The following is a 27674-nucleotide window of genomic DNA, read 5'->3' as shown; positions in this document are numbered from 1 at the left end:
ATGTTCCTAACCTCCCGACACTCCAGGCCCTGTACCCTGAAGCTACAATCTGGGTTCCCATGCCCCTGCAGAGTTAGTTTAAACCCCCGCCAAGAGCACTAGCAAACCTCCCCCCAAGGATACTGGTGCCCCTCAGGTTCAGGTGTAGACCATCCTGTTTATAGAGGTCCCACCGTCCCCAGAAAGAACCCCAGTTATCTATGATTAGATGATGATTAATGATGAGGATCATTGATGAAAGGACAAGTATTGTTGAAAACAGTTTGACATCGATAGAATTTCAGGTCCACATGCAGCTGACTCCCTAAACAAAGATTTGGGCTGAAATGAAGAAGGGCTTATGCCCGAAACATCGATTTTCCTGTTTCTTGGATGCTGCCTGACCTGCTGCGCTTTTCCAGCAACACATTTTCAGCTCTGATCTCCAGCATCTGCAGTCCCCACTTTCTCCTGAAATGGGAACATCAGGAAACAATTGGGACTCAGCTCTCAAGCATTCTCTAGCACTTACAACCTCACCTCAAAAGGAAGAATAGATGCCCAACACTAGAAACTGGGCAGCATTTAAGGAACGGTATTGCAGAATGGTTTTTTTAGATGCAGGGGAGATGGCTGAAGATAGGTGTTTTGATGGTGCAGAGTAAAGATTAATCCCAGATCTTCTCTCTTGTTGTATCAAGAAAGAAAGAATTTTGAAAGCATTTTCACCACTTAAGACAGCTCAAAGTGCTCCAGCAGTAATTAGGTACTTACAAAGTATTATCACAGTTAAAATGTAGCAGCCAATTTGGACAGCAAGTTCCCACAAATAGCAAAATGATAAAGACTAAATAATTTATTTTCTTAATTGTTGCAGGACCCCAGGAAGAAATCCCCCTGTTTTTCTTCATTAAGCCCAGTTGAATCAGGGTCTGAACTCAATGTCATATCTGAGAGATAGCACTTCTAAGAGTTCAGTGCTCCCTCAGTATGGTACTGGGAGTGCCACCCCGGAAATGTCAGTGGGTTCTAGAACTGACAATGAGATGAGAGGACTACCCAGTAAGCCCCAGCAACACTACTTGGTGATGTCACAGGTTTTGGTGAGGTCAAAGGGTTTGGTCATGTCACAGGATTTGGTAACCGTAAGACATAGGGACAGAAATAAGCTATTCAGTGCATCAAATCAATTAGATCATGGCTTATTTGATGGTCTAATATTGAATGCACTTAATAATCCAACCTTGACAGCCCTCTGTGGTAAAGAATTCCACAGATTCATTACCTTTTGAGAGAAGAAATTCCTCCTTAACTCTGTCTTAAATGTGGGATTCATTATTCTGAAATCATGTCCTCTGTCCCTAGTCTCTCCCACAAGTGGAAATAACCTTTCCTCATCAACTCTATCAAGACCTCTAAGAGTCTTGTATGTTTCCACAAAGTCACCTCTCATTCTTCCAAATGCCAACAAGTTCATGTCCAACCTGCTTAAGCTTTCCTCATAAGACAGTCCCTCCATATTGGTATCAGAGTCAAAATTGGAGTGGTGCTGGAAAAGCACAGCAGGTCAGGCAGCATCCGAGGAGTAGGAAAATCGACGTTTCGGGCAAAAGCCCTTCATCAGGAATTCCTCCTCAGATGCTGCCTGACCTGCTGTGCTTTTCCAGCACCACTCCAATTTTGACTCTGATCTCCAGCAGCTGCAGTACCCACTTCCGCCATATTGGTATCAGTCCAGTGAACCTTCTCTGGACTGCATCCATGCCTGTATATGTTTCTGTAGACAAGGGGGCCCAAAACCTCACATTATCCCAGTTGTGGTCTGACTGGGGGGGGCTTGAAGAGGTGGCTCCACATCACTGAGGATGTCACCTAGGAAGGGAGCGAAATGTCTGCAAACCAACTTCCCAGCTCAGCGAATGTACCCACAACAAATGGTCTGACTCTTGTCTTGCATAGTTTCAGCAAAACCTCCCTGCATTTATGCTGTTCAATAATGTCCAACTTGAAGGAAGGTGATGGCCTAGTGGCTTAATTGCTATTAACATTGCTTTATTAATCCAGAGACCCTAGTCATGTTGTGGGTACCCAGGTTTGATCCCCACTATGGCAGATGGGGGAATCTGATTTGAATAAATACCTGGAATTAAGAGTCATGAAGCTAATGTCAAATGTCAGTAAAAACCCATCTCGTTCACTAATGTTCTTGAGGGAAGAAAATTGCTGTCCTTACTATGGTCTAGCCTCCATGTGACTCCAAAACCACAGCAATGTGCTTGACACCTAACTGCCCTCTGGGCAATTCAGGATGGGCAATAAAAGTTGGCCTGGACAGTGATGCCTACGAATGAGTATTGAAAAAATTTGCCTTCCCTATTACCCACTGTACTTGGATGCTAGCTTCTTGTGATTCATGGATGAGGATGTCCGAATCCTTCTCTACTGAGGCTCTCTGCTGTCTTTCTCCATTTAAATAACATTCAGCTCCTTTACTCTTCCTGCCAAAGAATGTAGGCGAGGTCATAGGATTTGGTGATGCCACATGACCTCGGGAGGTCACAGGGAAAGGGGAGCTCTATGTAAAATGGATGTCTCCCTTGGCACTCTGAGCCAACAATTTACAGGTAGATACAGAGGTGACATGAACTGATAGAGAAATATCCTGCATGTGTGATGAATAAAGATTATTAGATTCTTCTGTAGAACTTTAAGCAAGAAATAAACGTGCTCAGGTAAAAACAAATGCTTAGGTGGTCCGGTGTTAACTGCTCCTGGTGGTTTACTGGTGAGAGAGAGAGAGAGAGAGTATAGGGGCTGGTGCTGCAGTGACTTTGAGAGAATGTCATTATTCATAGCCATTTTACACTTACTGTCTTGGAAGAGTCACAGACACTGAGGAAAAGGGGGTGGGGAGGTTCAAACAACATGCCAAGTCCGGGGAGACCAGTGAACCAAATTACGAGACGGCAAAATCAATATAATATGATTAAGTCAGCTTTCCAAGCTCTTCACGCTGCCCCGCGGGCCAAGCACTGAAAGTAATTACCCATCTCGAGTGTGTGGCTTTCTCTAGCATTGACAATACCTCAAGGTTAATTTACTCTTTCCAGTAAAGCACGTTGCTGTGTAAGGGATTTTGTTAATGATTGTGGAATCAAGGTGCAAGGGCAAGGCCTAGAGTTCAGGACACATTCCAAAATCAGATATCAAGGTCATTCGGGAGGGAAGTGAAGCCAAGTTTCAGTGTTTAAAAAGAGCCCATCGACTGTCGGACTGATGGAGGTGAGGAATTCCACAGCTTTCAGCATTTTGTGGAAAACACATCTGCCAATTTGTAAACAGCAAGATCGCACACAATGCAATAAAATAAATGAGATCATACCATTGTATACTCATTGGCTGAGGGATAAACATTGGCCAGGACCGAATGAGAATGTCTCTGCTCTTCAAGCCCATTTGAAGAAAAGCAGTACCTCCGATAGTGTAGCACTCCCATAGCGTTGCACTGGGAGTGTCAGCCTGGATAGTGTGCTTGGGGCTCTGGAGTGGGGTTGGAATCCATTGTCTCCTGATGTATAGCTCTCAGCCATACCATTTACAAACAGCCAAGAGTTTAGAAGGCCAACAGAGGGAACTGTACAAAAGAATTGAAATTGCTGGAAAAGCCCAGCAGATCTGGCAGCATCAATGGAGAGGCAGATTCACTGAGGAAGGGTCACCAAACCCAAAACATTAAGTCTGATTTCTCTCCACAGATGTTGCCAAATCTGCTGAGCTTTTCCAGCAATTTCTGTTTTTGTTCCTGATATCCAGTGTCTGTGGTTGTTTTAGAAATGGACTGGCTCTGATAGGCTCTGGTACATGAGCAAAACTAATGTAGTGTACAAAATCCCATGCAAGGACTGCACAAAACACTATATAGGACAAACAGGAAGACAGCTAACGATCCGCATCCATGAACATCAACTAGCCACAAAACGACACGACCAGCTATCCCTAGTAGCCACACACGCAGACAACAAGCAACATGAATTCGACTGGGACAACACTACCATTATAGGGCAAGCGAAACAAAAATAAATGCTGGAGGAAACACCACAGAAGCGCTTCACAGGAGGCTCCCAAGCACTGAGGATGTCACCTAGACAGGGGATGAAACGTTTGCAACAAAAATTTCCAGCTCGGCGAACAGAACCACAACAACTGGTAGGAAGAATTGAAATGGAGTTTCAAAAAGGAATAGGAATTTGGACAGTGATTTGGGGAGGAACTCTGCTAGACATGTAAGATTTGGAGCTAGGACTGGTTTTCTTTAACGAAACCCATTCCCTGCAGGGTTTGTGAACTCATCTACTTTCTCAAATCGTTGGACTACCCATGAACAGTATCTGTGGTTATTGACTGATAGCCTTGACTAGACAAGGATTGTCTCACCTGCTTCACTGTTGAACTGCAGGATTGATATCACTGTTAAGAAGATAGGAAACCAGCAGCAGGAGTAGACCATTCAGTCCCTCAAACCTGTCCCATCATTCTAGATCACAGATGGTCAACTACCCCAATGCCGTATTCCCACATCATCCTCATAGCCCTTGATGTCATTATTAACTAGAAATCTATCAATCTTGGTCTTGAGCTTACTTAATGACAGAGCGTCCATACCCCAGAGGTACAGAATTCCAGAGATTCATAACCATCTGACATTTCTCCTTACCTCAGGTTGGAATGGTTTGCCCTTTACCCCAAGACTTGTCTACACAGAGGCACACACACACGGACACAGACACACACACAGACACACACACACACACATACACACAGATGGACGGACACAGACAGACACACACACAGACACACACACACACACGGATGGACGGACACAGACAGACACACACACACACACAGACACACACACACACACCACACACACACTGACAGACACGACACACACACCTGCTCCACCTTGACCTTGTTGTGAAGTCACATATACACTCTCTGAACTGAAAGCAGTCTGCATGGTGTGATTTCCCATCAGTCAGATTACATTGTGATGAGGAGTTTAGTCAATTAGAGTTTGATACAACCGGAGAGAATGGGAACGGATTTGGTTCATGCAGAGCTGTTACCTGCTTTTGAGAGTAACCCCACACATGGGAGCTTGCAACAGACTAAATTAAATTTCCATTTGAAAAACGACACATTTAATCAACATGGGTCAGACAAGTACTGCCTTAGTGCAAAGAGATTTAAACATTTCAAAGTCTCTTGGATGATAAATGAGTACAGAATGATTTGCTGAGTTGAAAGTGGGCAAATTGGATTTGAAAAACAAAGACTTCTGGAGTTGAATGTATAAATCTGTTTTTAAACCATGTCAGAAAATGTTCTTGTCATTAAGGTGAGGAGGTAGCAGTGCTGATCACTGCAGCAGATTGCAACATGCATCACCTACTGTCCCCATCTCACACTCCCAGGATAGGTATGTACAGAGTGAGATACAAAGGGGCCTCTATACTGTCCCCATTAACACTCCCAGGATGGGTGCAGTACAGGGTTAGATACAGAGTGATACTTCATTAACACTCACAGGACACGTACAACACGGGCTCAGATCTAAAGTTAAAGAACAATCATCTAGAGCTTTGGCAATTCCATATCTCCTGTTGACCTCTTGGGCAATGAATATCAATTCCATTCTGAAGAAGGGTCACTGGACTTGTAACAGTTAATTCTTTCCTCTCCACTGATGATGCCAGACCTGCTGAGTTTCTGCAGCAACTTCTGTTTTTGTTGTTGTTGGTGGGTTATTTTATGGAGCAGGCTGGCTCCGGCTCTATTTTTCGGCCTGGAGCGTGTCTCTTTCACCTCACTTTCCACCTGAAGACCCATGAAGGGAAGAGGAGGAGGAAAGGATTTGTGCTTTATTGGAGCTCAATGAAATTGAATATTAGTCTCTTTAGGAAAGGAACTGTCTTGTTGAATTGACCAAAATCTCTCAAGCTGCACGTGGAATAGTCTGTACTAGGTGTTACATCACTGGAACAACAGGGAGCCAGTTAGCTCAGTTGGCTGGTTTGCAATGTAGAGTAATATTAGCAGTGTGGGTTCAAATCCTGCACTGGTTGAACTTGCCATGAAGCACTCTCCATCTCAACCTCTCCCCTCACCTGAGCAATGGCGACCCTCAGGTCAAGCTACCACCCTTTCTTTAATGATAGAGCAGCCCTCTCGTCTGCTAGGACTTTACTTTTATCAGTGGTATCAAGGTGTGATATACTGGAACTTCAGTTGGTCGGACTGTTGTTGGTTGTCAGTCTAAGACACACTCCAGCAAGATGAGCGTATAATTTAAACTGTCACAGTACTACAGGGAGAGTGCTACACTATCAACTGTGCTGTTTTTCAGATAAGATGCTCAGCTAAGGCCTTATCTGCCCTCTCAGGTAGATGGAGGATTATCTGGAACAATTTTGAAGTGTAGAGGGGGGCTTCTACATAATATCTTCACCAACCTCAACCAACATCGTAAACCAGCTGAGGTAGTCATGACCACATTGTTGTTAGTGGAAGCTTGCTGCACACAAATTGGCTGTGACAATACTTCAAAACAAACAGTATCATTGGCTAGAAAGGACTTTGGGTCACTCTGAGGTTTTGAAAGGCAGTATAAAAATACAAGTCCTTTCAAGTCTTTCTTTAATTAGCGCTGTTATATTCTTCTCATTTTTGACCAGCTACACCTCACTTCCTCAAAAACTCAATCAAATTATGAGACAAGACCACCTCCAGAAAAAGCCATGCTGACTATCCCCAATAAGTCCATTCTTTTCCAAATGCATGTAAATCCAACCCCTAAAAGTGTTCTTCAATAATTTCACTACCACCGATGGAAAGCTCACGAGTCTATAATTTCCTGGATTTTCCCTGTTGCTTTTCTCAAACAAAGGAACAATATTGGCTAATCTCCGAATGTCTGGGATCATGGCTATGGCTAAAGTGGATACAAAGTCATAGAGACATACATTATGAAAACAAACCCTTTGGTTCAACCAGACCACGCCAACCGTATTCCCAAACTAAACTAGTCCCACCTGCCTGCTCCTGGCTCATATCCCTCCAAACCGCTCCTTAAACAATGTCTTTTCAATGTTGCGACTGTGCCTGCATCCACCACTTCCTCTGGCAGTTCATTCCACATATTGATCACGCTCTGTGTAAAAAAGTTGCCCCTCATGTGCTTTTTAAAACTTTCTGCTTTCACCTTAAAAATATGCCCCTTAGATTTGAACTCTCCAGGGAAAAGACCCTTGTCATTCAACTTATCTATGCCCTTCATGCTTTTATAAACATTTATAAGGTCACCCCTCAACTTCCAGTGTAAAAGGTCCCAGCCTATTTTTATAACTCTGACCCCCCAAACCCTGCTACCCCACATCCTGGTAAATCTTTTCTGAACCCTCTCCAGTTTAATTAAAGCTTTCTATAGCAGGGGCACCAGGACTGCACACAGTACTTCAGAAGAGGCCTCACCAATGTCCTGTACAACCTCAAAAAATAGCTGCCCCAGCAATTGCCTCCCTCAGTATCCTGGGATAGATCCCAGAAGGCACTGAGCACTTATTGACCTTAACATTTTTCAAGACATCCAACACCTCTTCCTTTTTAATAGTGACATGTCCTAAAATATCAACATAACCCTCCCTAATCTTATCATCAACTATGTCCTTCAGCTTGGTGAATACCAATGCGAAGTACTCAATAAGAACCTCACCCACTTCTTCCAGATTCACACAATAATTTCATCCTTTGTCCTGGAGTGGACCTTTCCCTTTCTGTCTTGCTTCTAAAATGTGTATAAAATGCCTTGGGATTCCCTCAAATCTAACTTGCCAAGAATATTTCATGGATCCTTTTAGCCTTCCTAATTCCTTCTTTAGATTCTTTGCTGCTTCCCTTATATTCCTAAAGGGCCTTGCCTGTTTTGTAAATCGGGATGAAAGAAATCTTCATCTCCCTCTAATCTTTATACTAATTAAGAGCATAAGACCATAAGAAATAGGAACCAGGAGTAGACCGTTGGGCACCTTGAGCCTGCTCCATCATTTAGTGGGATCATGGCTGATCCAACATTCCTCATGTCCACATTCCCCATAATGCTTGATTCCCCTTCAGGTCAAGAATCCATCTCTCTCTCAGCCTTAGATATACACAAGGACTCTTGCCCCCACAGCTCTCTGTGGCAAAGAGTTCCAAAGACTTAACCCTTTGAGAGAAAAAAATTGCTCCTCATCTCAGTTTTAAATTGGTGTCCCTTTATTCTGAGACTATGCCGCTTGGCCCTAGACTCTCCCAGGAAACATCCTCTCAGTATTTACCCTGTCAAAACCCTTAAGAAGCCCATATGTTTCAATGAGATCATGTCTCATTCTTCTAACCTCCAGTGAGTAGAATCCCAACCTGTTTAACCTTTGCTTATTAGACAATCCCTCTGTACCAGGGATCATCCTAGTGAACTTCCTTTGAATGGTCGCCAATGAAATAATACTTTTCCTGAAGTGAGGGGATCAAAACTGCTCACAGTACCCCAAATGTGATCTTACAGCACCTTGTGCAGTTGCAGTAAGACCTCCCTGCTCTTATACTCTAATCCCTTTGAAATAAGGGCCAACATTCCAGTAGCCTTCCTGATTATCTGCTGCACTGTTGTGCTAGCTTTCTGTATTGTGCACAAGTACTTTCAAGTCGTTTAGTGTTGCAGTTTTGTGCAGATTTTCTCCCATACAAAATGAACAACTTCACATTTTCCCATTTTATACTCCACTTGCTAACTTGTTGCCCACTGATTTAACCTATCAATATCTCTCTGTAAATGGTTTGTATCCCTCCCACACCTACCTTTCCATCTATTTTTGTGTTGTCTGCAAAGTTGGTGACAGCACGCTCACTTCCTCCCTCTTAATCACTCATATATATTGTAAACAACTGTGGTATTGTGGTCCCAGCACTGATCCCTGTGGACCCCCACTGGTCACAGGTCGCCAACCTGAAAACGAACCTTATCCCCACTCAATGTCTCCTGCCCATTAGCCCATTTTCTATCCATGTTATTATACAACCTCCAACACTGTGGGTTCTTATCATGTGATTTAATCTTTTGTGAGAACCTTGTCGAATCCCTTTTTGAAGTCCATATACAACACATCTGCTGGTCCCCCTCTATCCACTCTGATTGAGACTTCCTTTAAAATCTCTAGTAAATTAGTTTAAGACACAATTTTCCTTTCATGAAGTCACATTGACTCTGCTTGATTAGGTTATGATCTTCCAAATGTGCTGCTATTACTTCCTTAATAATTGAATCCAATATCTTTCCTCCCCTAAATGTCTTTGAAGGAAAGAAACTGTGATCCTTACCTACATGTGACTCCAGATGCAGAGCAATGTGGTTGACTCCTAACTGCTCAGCCCAGAGGGATCACATTCAGGATGGTAATAAATGCTGGCCTAGTGAGTGATGCTCTCAGCCCATGAATGAAGACAAAAAAAGTCCTCATCTTGTAACTGTGCAGTTCTGGTAATGTCCTTGTAAATGTCCTCTGTCCCCTGCTAATGTAATTACATCCTCTCTGAATTAAAGTGATCAAACTGCACAGAGTGACCCAGCTGCTGTCTACTTTGTGCAGTGCTGGGATTACCTCACTATTTATTTACTCAGTCAGTGACTGACTAATAAAGGATTTAATAAAGGATGCCTTCTTAGTTATCGCTTTTACCCAACCTGACCCCTTCAGGGATCTGAGCTGAAAAATGTGTTGCTGGAAAAGCGCAGCAGGTCAGGCAGCATCCAAGGAGCAGGAGAATCGACGATTCGGGCATAAGCCCTTCTCCAGGGATCTGTGGATATTCACTCCAAGGTCCCTCCTTTCCTCTAGACCTCTCAGTATCCAACCACCTTTTACTTATTCCTTTGCCCTCCCCAAATGCAGTCCTTATCTTTGCATTGGATTTCATTTGCCAATTGTCTGACCAGCCTGATGATACCATTCAGTAGTCTACAGCTTCCCTTCCCACCATCAGTTACAATACCAACCCTCCTTGCTTCAGCAAATGTTTTGATTATGCCTCTTAATTTCTGCCTGTTCAGATTTTAGACCCATGCACAATTTCCTGGAGTTCATCCATGCTCCTGTTTACACTGGTGGCATATCTGTCCTTGTTACAGTCACTTCTTGATATCTTATAAAGGTTATTAAAGAGCTCATAGGTCTTGGACTTACAAGGTGCGAAGCTTTGGCATGTGGTTAAAGCTGGAGACAGGGATAGTGCTGATATTGTTGTTATTCAGGGTCCTGAAAAAGACAATAGAAAACAGTTAACTAACCACCCTTTTTTTATCTTTACCTTTTGATTTTATTTCCTTCAACTGTAGCAAAGGAAAGAAAGATCCTGTATTCCTATAGCATCTTTTATCATTACAGGACATTTGAAAGCCATGCACAGTCAATGAAGCACACTTAGACTTTAACATTGCCAAAAAGAGACATGAAGTTTAAGATTTTCATCATGTAGCTGGTGGATTTAAATTCAACTTTTAAAAACCTAAAACTTAAAACTATTCTCAACAATAATCCATCTCGCTCACTGATGCTCTTTAGATGTTGTCCTTGCCTGATCTGGTCCATATGTGACTCCAGACCCATAGCAATGTGGTTTACTCTTAGCTGTTCACTGAAATAGTCAAGCAGGACACCCAGTCCAAGGGCCATTGGGAATCAGTAACAAACTCTGATCATATCAGTGACGTTCCATGACAGAATATAAAAAAGAGTATGGGAAAGACTTACAGAACCTCCAGGCTCCTGAGGGCTCGGAACGCCCCTTCCTCAATGCAAGTAATTTGGTTTTTATCAAGTTGCCTGTTGTAAAAGAGACACAAGGAATATTGAGGCCATTAGCAGTGAAACCATAAACATTCAGGCCACTTATCTACATTTTGTCTTTGCTAGGCCCTAAGCCTTAGGCCATGAACAAACCTGTAAAGATTTCTTTCTGTCGTTGACATGTTACTCTGATGTTTGGCCTCATACTATTTACAACCCTTTCTACGGGCTCTGCTTTTTACATCAAGAGCTTTGAATTCCTTTCTTCTTTTATCATCTGAGATAGTCAGACCACTGGTCAGGGGGAAGGCACAGAGCGCGAGAGAAGATGAGAGGTGGATGGAGAGTGGGAAAGATGAACCGAAGCCAGGAATAAATAGGGAGAGATGGAAAATGTGAGAGATGGATGAAACATTGGAGAGAAATGGAGAGCTTGATAGAAAGCAGAAGAGATAGTTGGACAGAGACTGGAAGAGGTAAGCAGAAAAGGAGGACAGCAAACAACCTAACATTGAGAGAGTGCACAAAATGGGCAGAGAAAGAGGGAGACACAGAAATCCAATGACACAGAGTGCAGATGGAGAGAGTAACAGGGAGTTAAACATAGAGATGGAGTTAGAGGCAATAAAGAGAGGAACTGAATTGAGAAAGATAGGATTGGAGATGGAGTAATGATGGAGAAAAAGACAGAGTGAAGTAGATGGAGAGGACAGAGGGGTAAACAGTGCTTTCTAATGTGTGGGTGGCAAGGTGGCACAGTGGTTAGCACTGCTGCCTCACAGCGCCAGAGACCCGGGCTCAATTCACGCCTCAGGCGACTGACTGTGTGGAGTTTGCACATTCTCCCCGTGTCTGTGTGGGTTTCCTCCGGGTGCTCCGGTTTCCTCCCACAGTCCAAAAATGTGCAGGTTAGCTGAATTGGCCAGGCTAAAATTGCCCGTAGTGTTAGGGGCAGGGATAAATGTAGGGGAATGGGTCTGGGTGGGTTGCGCTTCGGCGGGTCGGTGCGGACTTGTTGGGCCGAAGGGCCTGTTTCCACACTGTAAGTAATCTAATCTAATGTTTTATGAAGGATGGATTTTGTCAATGACATACAGTGCTACTTATTTTAAATCACTCCCATTGATTTCATTCACCACTAACACACAGCTGGGTCAAGAATTACAGTTGAGCTGGAAGTTAATCTCTGAGCCAATGACCATTGACCTTTAGCAGGGAAGAAACATTGATTTTGTCTTATTTTTGGTCTTGTTTAGGAAGAAGGACTAATGTTGACATTGGAACTGGCCTGGGAAATGGCAGGATTGCTTTCTGTTATTCCCATCATGAGGATTTTGATTAAATTAAAATTTAATCCCCCCTAAAATTCAGATGTATTTTGAATGTTTGATTTCAATTTTCTTGGAACACTCTTTGTTGATTCAATAAATATTGGAGATGGAGGAGAGTAGGCTATTTGCCTGAGTGAGGCCAAGAGGTCATGCATCTGAACCTGCAGGAATCCATCCATACAAAGTTACCATTGACCTGAAACTGAACTGGACTAGCCGTATCAATACTGTGGTTACAAGAACACGTCAGAGGCTTGAAATCCTGCAGCAAATAACTCACTTCCTGGTTCTCCAAAAGCCAGTCCACTAGCTACAAGGCACAAGTCAGAAGGGTTGCAGAATACTACCCACTTGCCTGGATGAGTGCAGTCCCAACAATTCAGGAAGCATAACACCATCCACAATTTAGCAGCCCACTTGATTGGCATCCCATCTAACAGCTTAAATATTCATTCCCTGCACCACCGATAGGCTGTGGCAGTAGCGTGTACCATCTGCAGCAACCCACCCAGACATGTCCAAAAGCATCTTTCAAATCTATGATCTCTCTCACCTTGAAAGACAAGAACACCAGATACAGATTACTTACAGTGTGGAAACAGGCCCTTCGGCCCAACAAGTCCACACCGACCCGCCGAAGCGCAACCCACCCAGACCCATTCCCCTACATTTACCCTTGCACCTAACACTACAGGCAATTTAGCATGGCCAATTTGCCTGACCTGCACATTTTTGGACTGTGGGAGGAAACCGGAGCACCCGGAGGGAACCCACGCAGACACAGGAAAAATGTGCAAATTCCACACAGTCAGTCGCCTGAGGCGGGAATTGAACTCGGGTCTCTGGCGCTGTGAGTCAACAGTGCTAACCACTGTGCCACTGTGCCACCCGTACATGGGAATACTACATTCTGGAACCCATATTATAGGAGGGATGTGACTGTACTGGAGACAGTGCCGAGGAGATGTACCAGAATGGTGCCTGGGCTGGAGAATTGTGGGTGTGAAGAGAGATTGGGTAGACCGGGCTTGTTTTCCTTAGAGCAGAAGAAATTGGGAAGGGGCGTGATTGAGATGTTTAAACTTATGAGGGGCAGAGATAGGGTATAGAGGAAGAAACTTTTCCCCTTGATGGAGGGATTAATGACTAGATTTAAGACAAGGGGCAGAAGGTTTAGAGGAGATGTGAAAAAGAAATGTTTTTACCCAGAGGGTGTAGGAATCTGGAACTCACTGCTTCTAAGGGTGGTAGAGGGAGAAACTCACTGAAATTGAAGAAATATTTAGATGTTCACTTGCGATGGCAAGGCATACAAGACTATAGACCAAGAGCTGGAAAATGGGATTAGAATAGTTAGGCAGTTATTTCTGACCAGCATGGACACAATGGGCCAAAGGGTCTTTTTCTATATTGTAGATCTTTATGACTCTATGATCACCACCTACAAGTTCCCCTCCAGGTCACACACCATTCTCAACTGGAAATATTCAATGTTGCTTTGTTATCAGAGGGTCAAAATCCTACAACACTTTCACCATAATCCTTCATCTACACCCTGAGGACTACAGTGGTCAAGGAAGGCAGCTCACATGACGTTCTCCAGGGTAATGGGGCATGGGCAATAAATGCCTACCCAGCCAGCGAAGCAACCATGCATCTCTCTGAAAGGGAGCAATTTCTGGTTTGCTGGATGTGTGTGTGAGAATCTAACCATTGATCCTTGACATTCAATAATGCTACTATCACCGAATCCCCCATTATCAATATCCTGGGCATTACCATTGACCAGAAACTTAACCAGACTAGCTATAAACTCAGTAGACACAAGAGCAGTTCAGAGACTAGGAATCCTGCAACAAGTAGCTCACTTCCTGATTTCCCTCCTGATATCCTTTTAGCAAAGGATAACGAGTGCCACTGGAATCCAGAGTCACAAACTGAAATCTGACTGAACAGGTATGTTTCTGAGCTGCTCTTCCAAAGGGAAGACTTAATCAGCATACCGCTGAGGGGTCAGAATCTTACTAATGTAGCAGAGGGGTAACATATGGTCTCTCAGTGGGGATGAGCCAGAGGGAGAGAGAGGGCAGTGCAGGAAAGGTCTTGAAGAGCAATGAAGAGCGAGGTTTGACCGGGAGGAGGCTTGGATCTGGCTGTACTCACAGATTCTTGAGGTCAGTTGCTCCACGGAAGGCCTTCCTGGGAATAGCCTGGATGAAATTTTCACTCAGATCCCTGTGAAAATATCAGATTCCACATTACTCTGTGTCACTATCATTAACTCCTGTTTCTAACATGCCAGTATCATTCTGTAAGGTTACTGTAAGTACATCACTCAACCTTCTACTCATTCAGGATCTTAGGCCAGAATTTGTTTTGCTCCTGTTGGAGTGGGTATGGCAGATGAGGGTGGGTTGTGAGAATCTAAACATTGCCCTTGACATTCAATCATGCTACTATCACTGAATCCCCCATAATCAATATCCTGGGCATCACCATTCACCAGAAACTGATTTGAACTAGCTATAATCTCAGTCAGAATCTAGGAATCGTGCAGCAAGTAACTTACTCCCTGATTCCCCTGGGTCTGTCCACTATCCACACGGCACACATCAGGAGTCAGGCCTGGATGGGAGCAATTCTAACCACATTCAAGAAGCTCCACAACATCAAGGACGAAGCAGCCATCATGACTGGCATCTCATTCACGACCTCAAACATCCACTCCCTCCACCACCAACACACAGTGGCAGCAACATGTACCATTCACAAGCTGCTCACCAGGGTTCCTTTGACAGCACCTTCTAAACCCACAACCACTCCCACCTAGCAGGGACTCGGGCAGCAGATACATGGGAACACTCCCAGCCCCTGCAAGTCCCCCTCTAAGCCACTCACTATCCTGACTTGGAAATAAATCGCTGTTCCTTCACTGTCACAGGATCAAATCCTGTAACCCCCTCCCTAACAGGACCGTGGGTGTCCCTACACCAAAGATTGCAGTGGTTCAGGAAGTCAGCTCACCACCATCTTCTCAACGGCAACTGAGGACAGATAATAAATGCTGGTCCACTCAGTGACACCATCCCATGACTGAATAAAACAAATCAATAATCAGGGGAAAGGTAGAGACCTGTTTTTTCTGGATAGTATGGTTGGAGTCTCCATCTTAGAGATGGGAAGTTATATAATTAAAGAAACGCCATTGGATCAGAAATCCAGATGCTCAGGCTAATGCTCTGGGGTCAAACTCCCACTATGGCAACTGGCAAAATTTAAACTCAATAAACAAAACCGGGATTAAAAAGCTGGCCTCAGTAATGATGACTATGAAACCACAATCAAACATCCATCTTGCTCACTAATGTGCTACAAGAATGAAAGTCTGGTCTCTCTCTGAGTCTAGATCCACCTGTAAGAGGTCAATATTTAACTGTCAGCTGTTGATACATATCAGGAGGAAGGCAACTCAACACCACCTCCTTATGGGTAATTAGGAGTGGGCATTAAATGAAACCACTTGGTTGCCTTTAAAAACCCACTAAATTCACTAGTGTTCATTAGGGAAAGATATCCTTACCCAGTCTGGCCTACACATGACCCCAGACCCACAGCAATGTCCTTAAAATGGCCCAACAAACTGCCTGATTATGTTCAACATTAGGCACCATATCCTCAAGAGTAATTAGGAACGGGCAATAAGTGCTGGCCCAGCCAGTGACACCCATATCTTGTGAACAAATGAAAGAAAACCTCCATGAATGTACCTGAGCAACTGTAGCACATCCTTCACAGAGCTCTTAGTCTCCCTCCTGCTGGTTCCCCGAGTGAACAGTTTTAGTGATGCACATATCCTCTATGGTTCCTAGTACACAATAGCCACTTATTGTGCAACAGAGAAGCTCAGTTGGATCGCCTCATTTGTTTGTAATTGATCAGTTGCCAGTGTTGGACTGTTAGCTCTTCAATAGTAACCACATTCATCCTTCCCCTCCTTCTTGTTCTCTCTCTCTCTCTCCAAACTGAGTCCCTGGCCTCTCCAGCAACAAAGAGGCTGAGATTTGAGACGGACACTCTGCTGTACTCTCCCTAAAAGTGGGTGAAAGTCAACATTCAAACAGATGAAAGACAGGGTACTAATATGACAGGGCTCTCTGTGGAGATGGGCTTTGATCCCTGGTTTGTACAGGATAAGTGGAAGTTTCTGGAAGTCTGGTTTATTCAATTTGCTAAATAAATTGTGTTAGGATTTGGAGACAATTGTTATTAATCTTCCTGCAGCTATTCATGGACCTTCTGTCACCACAAAGCGAATATTACAACTCACACCAGGCTTTGTGCTGATCCCAAACCTTTCCTAATACAACCTGCTCCCACTCTGATCCCACTCCTGTCCCTGCCCAATCTCAATCCCATCCCTTGCTCTCTGGTCCAAAAATAAGGTGGACATTTCTGACCTGGCAGGGCTTTTCTGATTCAGTCACAGGATGTGAACATTGCTGGCAAGGCCAGCATGCATTGCCCTCCCCTCACTACCCTTGAGAAGAAGAGGTGGCTCACCACCTCCTTGAACTGGTGGAGTCCATGTGCATCATGATTATTCATAGACATTTTGATACAAAGAGTAACTTCATGGACCATTCCAGAGGGAAGTGAAGTGACAAGCACATTGCTGTCCGGGAGGCCTGACTGGATAAGACTTCCTTCCCAGAGCAGATTTACCAGGATGTTGCCTGACCTGGAGAGTTTCAGTAATGAAGAGAGATTGAACAGATTGGGGTTGTTTTCCTCAGAGCAGAGAGGGGACATGATTGAAATGCATAAAATAAGGAGGGCCATAGACAGGGATAAACCTTTCCCCTTGATGGAAGGATCAATGACCAGGGGATCACAGATTTAAGAAGGTTTAGAGGATATGTGAAGAAAGGCTCTTTCATCCAGAGGGTGGTGGGAATCTGGAACTCTCTGCCTACAAGGGTGGTAGAGGCAGGAAACCTCATCACATTGAGGAAGTATTTAGATATGCATTTGCAATATCTAAGGCTATGGTTGAAGTGCTGGAAAAAGGGAATGGAATAGGTAGGTGGCTGTTTTTGACTGTTTCACAATGGGCCCAAAGGCCTTTTTCTGTGCAGTAGATCTCTGAGATTGACAAGCCAGATGGGGTGTTCCGACATTCCAGTAGTTCCATGGTCATCTGTATTATTATAGATTTTTGATTCCAGACTTATTTATATATCTGAATTTAAACTCCCCCACATACCAGAATAGGATTGAAATTAACATCTTCAGTCAAAGATTCCCAGTTACGTTTCCTGGGGAGATGATGATATAGTGGTAATGTCACAGAGTTACTAATCCAGTACACCCAAGATAATGGTCTGGGGACATGGTAGCAGCTGACAGAATTTGTAATTCATTAATCTGCGTTATAAAGTTAAAGCCATTAATAATGGTTACTGCAAATCTACCATTAATGATTGTTAAATCATGTTCTGGTTTATTTATGCCCTTTTGGGAAGGAAATCTGCCATCCTTACCCGGTCTGGCTTATATGAGACTCCAGACCCACAGCAACACAGTTTGACTCTTAGCTGACCTCTACAATTGCCAAGTCAAATCATGGGATAGTCAATAAACGCAAGCCTTGTCAGCAATGTCCACATCCCGTGAAAGTAATATGACCAACATGTTACACTACCCAACCCTGGTTACAGACAAAAAACTGCAGATGCTGGAATCCAAGGTAGACAGGCAGGAGGCTGGAAGAACACAGCAAGCCAGGCAGCATCAGGAGGGGGAGAAGTCTACGTTTTGCGTGTAACCCTTCCTGAAACATCAACTTCTGCACCTCCTGATGCTGCCTGGCTTGCTGTGTTCTTCCAGCCTCCTGCCTGTCTACAGTACTAAATCCTAGCACAGTACAAATTAGACTTAGTTGCACAACTTTCAGAAGGTGTGAGGAAATATATGGAAAAATCCACTGACAAAAGAGATAGTGAAGAAACTGACTGTGATCCAGGATCAGAATTATCAATGGAGACCACTTGGTCTTTTGAACTGTAACTCTGCAAACTAGGAAATCCAGGTTCTATAGATGAAAGGGGTGGTAGAATATGCCCATGTCACTAAGATATGACAAGCAATCTAAGGACTCACCATTACCCCATCTCAACCTGAGCTAGGCTCAAAACCTGTGTTCTCCCTTGTGGGAAAGACCAAAGTGAGTGATTGTATACACGGTTTAATATCATTAACATATCTAATGAGGAGTTCAGAAGCAATTTCTTTTCTCTGAGACTGGTTGGAATGTGGAACTCATTACCTCATGTTGCAGAATAGCATTGAATCATAGAATTGTACAGCACAGGTTGTCCATGTGACTGAGGTCCCTTGTGGCAGGGACCACTCTAGTAAATCTCTCCTGCACATTTGCAGGGGGTGCATTTAGAGGGATGTACATTTAATGGAGAAACAAATGGAGCAATGTGCAATCAGGTTCGAGACGGGGAGCGGGAGGATGCTCTGGAGCTTGAACGTTGCTGAGCTAAGATTAGCACACTGGAGCTCTCCTGTGCAGCAGTCTCAGACGGTGGTGAGTTCCATTTCCTATTCTGCAAGATGTGTGTTGCCCACGCTCCCCAGGTAGTCTCGACAGCTGCAACAATTTTTCTCTTCCTTGTTAACAGGCGGCCAATCCTTTGACAGACGGGCACGCCATGGAAACCTGATTTGTTTCCGTCTTGAATACATCGTTTGATTCACTTGCTTGACTGTCACAGACAGACACAGGTGTGCCTGAGCTCTGGAGAGGAGGAGGGAGCCACAGTCTCTTAAAAATAAAAATCTGTGTCCATAAAGCTTTTTGGGGCATGCTGAGACCTCCAAAGACGCTATAGAAATGCAAGACCTTTTCTGCTCTCTGCATCAGGCAGCTCAGTAAAATCCCCTAAAGATAGCGATATCATTCAGAATTCATCTGACCCAATTATTCAATGGACTAAGAACATGAGATGGATTTTAGCATGGATACGTGCCAGATAATTTTAACAGTAGGATCTGAAACACTAACATGAAAATCAGATCTCTGTTAACCAGAGTGGAAGAGACAAAGTGTTGGACTGATTATTGACTGTTCACTGACAGAGTGGCGTGTATATATCAGTCAGGGTAATTGTACATGGCAAAGGGACCCAGGGGCACTGGGATATTTTAACACTCCGTGACCCAGTTGTACATTGGATGTAGCATCAGGTAATGCTTCACCAAACCAGAGATTCTAGCCACGGTTCAGTGGATGATTTCTGTGCTCAGGGCTCCATGTTAGAAGGACAGATTTGCGGAACTGTACTTGTTTTCACTGAAGACTCTGACAGAAGCTAGCCCAGTCCAGAGAAAAGGCCGCCTCTGTGAGAGAAAACATTGCTAGATCAGATTCCTTACAATGTGGAAACAAGCCCTTCGGCCCAACAAGTCCACAGCGACCCTCTGAAGAGTAACCCATTTCCCTCTGACTAATGCACCTAACGTTATGGGCAATTTAACATGGCCAATTCACCATCTTTGGGCTTTGGATATCTTTGAAACATTGCTAAAGGTTGAGATGGCATCACCACTGCCTCACTGTGCCAGGGATGGGTTCAACACCATGCTCGGGTGGCTGTTTGTGTGGAGTGTTCACATTTTCCCCGTGTCTGTGTGGGTTTCCTTTGGGTGCTCTGGTTCCCTCCCACAGTCCAAAGAATCCAAATCTTAAAATGAGTGCTAGGCTGCCCTGGATGAAATCTGGAAGGACATTCTCAAACATAAGTTGGGGAAATCTGGAATCTTCTACTTCAAAAGCCAAGGCATGCTGGAGGGTGAGGGGGGTCAACTGACGCTTTCCATACCGGGATTGAGAATGACTTTTGGTGACAGCGTTAAAAGTTAATGAGCCAAGGTGGGTGAAGCATGGGTCATTCCCAATCTCTTTGAGTGATAGAACAGGTTTGAGGGGCTGAATGGTCTGCTCTTGATGTTCCTAAGTGGATCTGCATGGATCCTAAACCAACTTGAGTCTGCTTCCCATGAAACAGGAAAAGCAAATCCAAATGGTGACACTACCATCTGGCGTTTCTGACCATGCCTAACAATGAGGGGCACCTCCGAGGGTGTGTGGGGTGGAGGGGAGTTATGTCAACAGGCACTAATACCAATAATAACTTTTATTTATCCAGTACCTGAAATAATTGCAGAGAGGCCAGTATCCGGTCACCAAGTCACCCTTTATTTAAATACACACTGTGCATGGACCCTGACCTGCCTGCTCAGAGCCAGTCCCCAGACTGTCAGTGAGATCCACCTGGGTCCAATCACTACAGCACCTTTAATGTAGTAACACATCCTAAAGCACTGATCGGAAACATGAAAGGAAATCTAAATTTACACACCTACGGGGATTTGAGGACAGAGTGATCAAAGGTTCGGCTGAAGAATTACATTTGAAGAAGTTTATTAAGGAAGGAAAATAAGATGGAGAGGTGCAAGAAGGAAATTCCAGAGTGTGGGACCCATGCAGATGAAGGGGTGACCACCCAGAGATTAAAGTCAGCAATGCAAAAGGGGCCAGACTGAGGAGAATCCAGTTATCCTGGAGAGCTCTGGGTCAGCAGGAGATTTATAGAAACAGGGAGGAGCTGAGGCTAGGGAGGGACTGCAAATCAGGATGAGAATTTTCAAATCTCGCTGGGTGGTCAGTGAGAACAGAGGGTGAAAGGTGTTTGGGGCTTGCTGAGAGGTAAGAGCAGAAATTGGGATAATCTCAGGATTTCCCTGGAGAGAATGTCCAATAGGGGTACAGGAGCAATGATCAGGAAGCTTGGAACAATTCCATTTGGGTGTAAGAATAGCAGCATGATGTTCAGCGCCTCCGCAGCCAAGTGTTAGAAATGGTCCCCTTTTTGGAACAGCCTCTTCCAGCTACAGGCCGTTTTGCTATAATGCGCGTTTCGTTAATGTGAATTCGCCGTAACATGATGGACGAACTGGGGACACCGTTTCGAAACCGCAAACATTTAAAGCGTGTGTTGGCTGTCACGCGATTACAGCAGCAACACTTTAAGCGTTGTTTCTAAAGTGTAATTTTACTATAATGCAGGTTGCACAAGGAAGCAACCCTCATGTTATAGAACTACCTGTACTCCCCTTCTCTCTAGGCCCGAGTAATGGTGAGTGTCTCCTCACAGACTGTCTGCCATCTTTACTGTGAGCAATGATGCAGCCTGGCCTTTAGGATAGTAATGAGATTTGGGCACTCTGGACAGCATGTTGCTTTTGTTATCCAGTGGAGTGGATTAACCATCCTGAGTGCATGATTCAATCATTGGTCATTCAGAGCTGACTCTTATAGCTTCTTTGTCCAAGTGCGAGTCCAGTATTTTAAGGTGAGAGGAGAAAGGTTTAAAAAACACACAAAGGGCAACGTTTTTACACAGAGATTGGTTCATGTGTGGAATGTACTTCCAGATCAAATGGTGGATGTGGATACAGTTACAATGTTAAAAGACATTTAGGCAAGTATGTGAATAAGAAATGTTTGGAGGGATATGGGTCAAGTGCAGGCAGGTGGGACTAGTTTAGTTTTGGGATTATGGTCATCATGCATTGGTTGGACCAAAGGATCTGTTTCTGTTTTGTATGAGTCTATGAATCTATGGGTATAGCCAAATCTTACCAAATTTGTCCCTTAAACACAGTTTCCATCCCAAAGGCCTGTCTCAGGTCTGATTTCCAGCCCACCTTACCATGCGCCATTCCCTAAACAACTTGCCATTCACAGAGATCCCAGAATTGACCAGCATCCCTGGAGCTGGAACCATCTTTAAAATCCCATTGTGCACCTGGACAAGGACCATCAGTCCAGAGGTGACCTGCATGGTTCCTGACATTTCCCCAGGGCAAAAGGCACTTAGCTGTCCTGCTGGACGAGATGGGGCACAAGTGAGTGTGTGTGTGTGTGTGTGTGTGTGTGTATGTGTAGCTTCACCACTCTCATATTGCCTGCAATTTCTGCCTACCCCCACCCCCACCACCCCCACCACCCCCATTGCCTTTACCCACCCTCACCCCTGACACTAGTAAACCTGCAATGCCCTCTCCCATGTCTGCTCTAACACCCTGAACATCTCCCCACCTGCACCAACAGCAGTGCCACCCACTTTCAACTCCCTTAATCTCTGCCTGTCTCTCATTCCAGGAGGAAAATAGTCCACAGTAGGACAGAAAGAGCCAAGATGGGGCAGTGGGCTGCCCCTACCATCCAGATTCTATGTGAAGAATGTTATCGATGATTACAAAGGGACTGGATGTATCATGACCTGGTGAGACAACTGCACCATTCAAGATCGGAGACAGTTACAGAGAGTTGTGAACTTGGCCCAGGCAATCACAAAGGCCAACCTCCCAGCTATAGAATCCATCTACCAGGTCCGCTGTCAAGGAAAGGCCGCCAGCATTCTCAAAGATCCATCCCACCCTGGCAATGCTTTTCTACAATCTCTACCACTGAGGAGAAGGTACAGAAGCCTGAACACACATACCAGCCGATTTCGAAACTGTTTCTACCCTACTGTTGTTAGAATCCTGAATGGACTCACAAACTCTTAACATTCGCCTGTACCTGTGTTTTTGTTTTTGCTGCTGTTTACCTATTATTTACTTATCTATGCTACTTAACTCTGTGATCTGCCTGTGTTGCTCACAAGACAAAGCTTTTCACTGTGCCTCGGTACACATGACAATACATTCAATTCAATTCAATCCATTTCAATTGGTCAATTGAAGGAATGGTAGATGGAGTTTAATTTGAATAAATATGAGTATTGCATTTTTGTAAAACAAATTACAATAGGACTTATACAATTAATGGTAGGGCCTTGGGAAGTGTTGTAGAACAGAGCGACCTAGGGGTTCAGGTACATAATTCTTTGAGATTTTCGTCAAGAAGATGGTTAAGAGGCATTTAGCACACTTACCTCCATTGCTCAGATCTTTGACTCTAGGAATTGGGATGTCATGTTGTGGTTGTACAGGACATTGGTGGGGCTTCTTTAGGAGTGCTGTGTGCAGTTCTGGTCACCCTGTTATGGGGAGGATATTATTAAACTGGAGAGGGTTCAGAAAAGATTTACAAGGATGTTGCTAGGAACAGAAGGTTTGAGTTATAAAAGTAGACTGGAAAAGCTGGGACTTCTTTCACTGGGGTGTAGGAGGTTGAGGGATGACCTTATAGAGGTTTATACAATCCTGAGGGGCATAGATGAGATGGATAGCAAGGGTCTTTTTCCTAGGGTGGGGGATTTCAAAACTAGGGGGCACATTTTTAAAGTGAGGGGGGTAAGTTTTAAAAAGGACATAGAGTCAACTTTTTTACACAGAGAGTTGTATGTGGAATAAACTGCTGGAAGAAGTGGTGGATGCAGGCATAGTTACAACATTTAAAAGACATTTGGATAAGTTTATGAATAGGAAAGGATTGGAGGGAGATGGGCCAAATGCAGGCAAGTGGGGCTAGTTTAGTTTGGAAACATGATCAGTGTGGACTAGTTGGACCAAAGGGTCTGTTTCTGAGTTGTTTCTGAGTTCTGACTCCTCATTCCTTACGAGCACAGGTTCCTGACTCTGATTGCGCAGGGCTTGGTATCAGAGGCTGCCCTTGACTTATAGTGCCAAGGCAATATTCCTTGACAGGGCTGACACCTACTGTTAAGTGTTTCTCTGGCTGAGGGACAAAGCACAAAAAGGCAAGGCCAGGCAATGCAAGGCAGAGATGCTGTGAGCGTCGAGGTAGATTCAGAGGGAGTGAGCTCTGTAACAGCAAGTGAAGAGCCCAGAACTGCAGCCTGGCCCAGTCACTGAGCTGGGTGCATGTGTCTGAGTGCACAGTGTCCTTGCTGCAGCATCACAATGATAGGTTTGGGTGTCACCTGAGGTGCAACAGCATTGAAATACAGAAATGTACCCTAAGTGTATTGGAGATGTGCCTTGAGGGTTCTTTGAAGCTGGCACATGTTGGATGCCAATGTTCTTGGATGTGGGGTACATGTGACCAATGCCCGTGGAGCGCGTCCTGAGATGTTAGTGCCTGGTGTCCAACATGGAAGGCTTTCACAACAAGTGGAGCACTGAAGCTGTCAAGACCTTGCTCTGGTATCCCTGTCAAGCTTTTCTAAAGACTAGGTTTTTTTTGGCAAGATGGTAAGATTACAACTGGAGTAGTTATATGGCAGGTTGGGTTGTTAACAATAATGGACGCCAATTGCCAACATGCCACCTCTCAGTGAGTCTTTTACTGCTCCACTTCAGGAAACCATACAAAATGCAGTGAGATGATCTCGATGTTGAGATGGGCCACGCTTAACACCACTCACTTCACCCTGAATCTGCAACAGTTCCACCCTTGGTATTTAAACTTAGTTCATTAAAAAACAAGGGTTACACCAGAAATGTTGACTTCTCCACCTCCTGATGCTGCCTGGCTTGCTGTGTTCTTCCAGCCTCCTGTTTGTCTACTTTGGATTCATGATTTGGAGGTGCTGGTGTTGGACTGGGGTGCACAAAGTTAAAAATCACAAAACACCAGGTTATAGTCGAGAGTGTGGTGCTAGAAAAGCACAGCTGGTCAGGCAGCATCCGAGGAGCAGGAGAAGCCCCTCATCAGGATTGAGGCATGTGGGTTGGGGCTGAGAGAAAAATGGGAAGGGGGTTTTTTGGGGGGAGGTAGCTGGGAAAGCGATAGGTGGATGAAGGTGAGGGAGAAGATGATAGGTCAGAGGAGGGCAGTGATGGATGGATCTGGAGGATGGGGTTGAGTTGGAGGCTTGGGACTGGGATAATGTGGGGGGAGAGGCTTGGGACTGGGATAATGTGGGGGGAGGAGAAATGAGGAAGCTGTTGAAATCCCCATTTATCCCGTCTGGTTGCAGGGTCCCAAGGCAGAATATGAGGCGTTCCTCCTCCAGGCATTGGGTGGTAACGGTTTGGCGGTGAAGGAGGCCCAGGACCTGCATGTCCTTGAAGGAGTGGGAGGGGGAGTTGAAGTGTTCAGCCATGGGGCAGTGGGGTTAGTGGGTGCGGGTGTCCCAGAGATGTTCTCTGAAACGATCTGCAATAAGGCGTCCTGTCTCCCCGATGTAGAGGACAACGGCCGGAGTAGATGACATTGGTCAGGTAACAGGTCCACAACCACCTGATGAAGAAGCAGCGCTCCGTAAACTAGTGCTTCCAAATAAACTTAGTGAACTATAGCCTGGTATTGTGTGATTTTTATTTTGGATTCCAGCATCTGCAGTTTTTTTTGTCTCTCATTAAAAACTCTGGCAATGAAGAGTTTGTGCTGGTAAAGGTGACCAAGGGTATACTTTCATCTGATATATTAAGGCTCCTTTAGACCAGAAACCTGTGTTGCTTGCCTAGACTGGGAATATGGTCGTGCTGGAGGCAGTAAGGACTGCAGACGCTGGAAGTCAGCGTCAATAGATGTGGAGCTGGGAATAGCACAGCAAGTCAGACAGCATCAGAGGAGCAGGCAAGTCAACGTTTCAGGCCAAAACCCTCCGTCAGGACTGGGGAGGGGTTTCAGCCCTAAACCTTGACTTTCCTGCTCCTCGAATGCTGCCTGACCTGCTGTGCTTTTCCAGCTCCAATATAATTGTACTCTTGAATAAGTTCAGAAAAGGTGACCATAAAATGCAGGATAGTCATTAATCAATCCCATCAGGAATTCAGTCTTTATCCAAAGAGTTGGTGGTGGTGGGGCGGAATCAGGTGAAACTCACTCCTGGGGGGTGGTTGAGGTGAATGAGGTGGAAATCTTTAAGATGAAGTTAGATAAACAAATGAGAACCAAAGGAATAGGAAAAAAATGCTGAGAATTTGAGATGACATAGCATTAGGTGGAAGCCCCCTTGGAGCATAAACACCAACATTGATCATTTGGTCGTGTGTTTTTGTGCTGGGAATTCAATACGTGACTCCAATCCTACCTCAATCTTACCGTTCCTCTAAACTCGCTTGTTTGCATGAAAGAAATCTCCATTGGTGGATGAGGAAGACCTGAAACCAACCTCTCAGGGCAATTGGGAATGGACAAAAAATACCAGCCTTTGCCAGTGACACACCACCCAACAGATCATTAAACTGGCAGAGACCCTATCTCCAATGGAAGCAAAATAGGATTTCCATTGCTCTGAACTGATGGCTTCTATCACTGTCACACCCATTATTGTGAAACATTCACTGAAAAAATGACTGTGGGGCCTGCAGTCAATGATGCATGAAGACCAGATTGTGAGACAGCTAGGGAACTGATTTCAAACTGGCAAATTACCTTCAATTATAGTTTATCCTGCACTTGAGGCCATGGGTCTGGGATCTGGTTCAGGACACTTTCACAATATTCTTACTGAAGGTTTTGCATTCAGTGACGGGACAATCATACGCTTGTGGTCATAATTTTATTTGTGTAAGCCTGGCCTCAGACTCACTCCTGTCTGCAGTATATGACACTCGGTGCTTTCTTCATAGAAGCAGCTCTAATAGTTTAAAGTAAATTCAGGAAGAATATTTATGTACTGCCTCTTGGCTTTGAGCTCGAAAACCTTGATTTACATACAAGTGCCATTCTGATGGGGTGATGCACTGTCGGAGATGCCATTTCTTGAATGAAATGTTAAACTGAAACCCAGTCTGTTCTCTCAGTTGGATGGAAAAGATCCCAGAGCCACTATTATTGAAGACGAGCAGGGGAGTCATTGTCAAATGATCTCTCAATCATCACAGAAATTGAGTATCTGGCTGCTGATTGCTGTTTGTGGGAGCTTACTGTGCATATTTACACCTGGGTGGTACTTCACTGGCTGTTAAAAAGCTTTGGGGATTTCCCAAGGTTGTGAAAGGTGCTATATAAATGCAAATTCTTCCTTGCTATCTTTGGTCTGAACTTCATGACACACAGATCCAGCCAAAGAGAAGTCAAGGCCTTGGAATCCCATCTCTAAACCTATCCACTTGTCTTTCCTCCTTTCAGATGTCCCTTTCACCAAGCTTTTGACCAAAGGGTTATTGTTTGATCTACTCTTGATTCTACTTCACATCAGTTGTTCTATTATCACCTTACACATAACTCAGTGTAAAACGTCCATTGCTAACGATGAGATCTGTTATCGTGTTAGAGGTGCATACGTGTTGTTGTTTTGTAATAGCTCATGTGTGGGAAATGTCTTTGAATAATATCAAATCATAATTAGCTCATATGTATTAGCTAATACAGCTGGCAGATATGTGTGTGTTTTTATGAGTGTGTGAGTGTGTTTGTGGGTGCATTTGTGTGTGTGTATGGGTGCATGTGTGTATGTGTGTCTGTTTGTGTCTATCTGTGTGTGTGTGTGTGCCTGTTTGTCTGCGTGTGTATGTGTGTCTGTTTGTGTCTATCTGTGTGTGTGTGTGT

At 44.4% G+C, this 27674-nt stretch overlaps 1 protein-coding gene across 1 annotated transcript in view; it reads right to left on the bottom strand.

Annotated features, from left to right (window-relative positions):
- The window catches only part of LOC122561411 (slit homolog 1 protein-like), a 201017-nt gene that overhangs the window by 95288 nt on the left and 78055 nt on the right, over positions 1 to 27674 (bottom strand). Inside the window, exons 4-6 of the mRNA XM_043713173.1 lie at positions 14354 to 14425; positions 10824 to 10895; positions 10257 to 10328 (exon numbers count right to left, since the gene is read on the bottom strand). Coding sequence (XP_043569108.1) covers positions 10257 to 10328; positions 10824 to 10895; positions 14354 to 14425 — 216 coding nt within the window. The remainder of the gene's footprint in view (positions 1 to 10256; positions 10329 to 10823; positions 10896 to 14353; positions 14426 to 27674) is intronic.

This window comes from Chiloscyllium plagiosum, chromosome 22, assembly GCF_004010195.1.
Source record: "Chiloscyllium plagiosum isolate BGI_BamShark_2017 chromosome 22, ASM401019v2, whole genome shotgun sequence".
Classification (NCBI taxonomy): Eukaryota; Metazoa; Chordata; class Chondrichthyes; order Orectolobiformes; family Hemiscylliidae; genus Chiloscyllium; species Chiloscyllium plagiosum.
The sequence above is the reverse complement of the archived record's forward strand: the minus strand, read 5'-3'. Positions and strand labels throughout refer to the sequence as shown.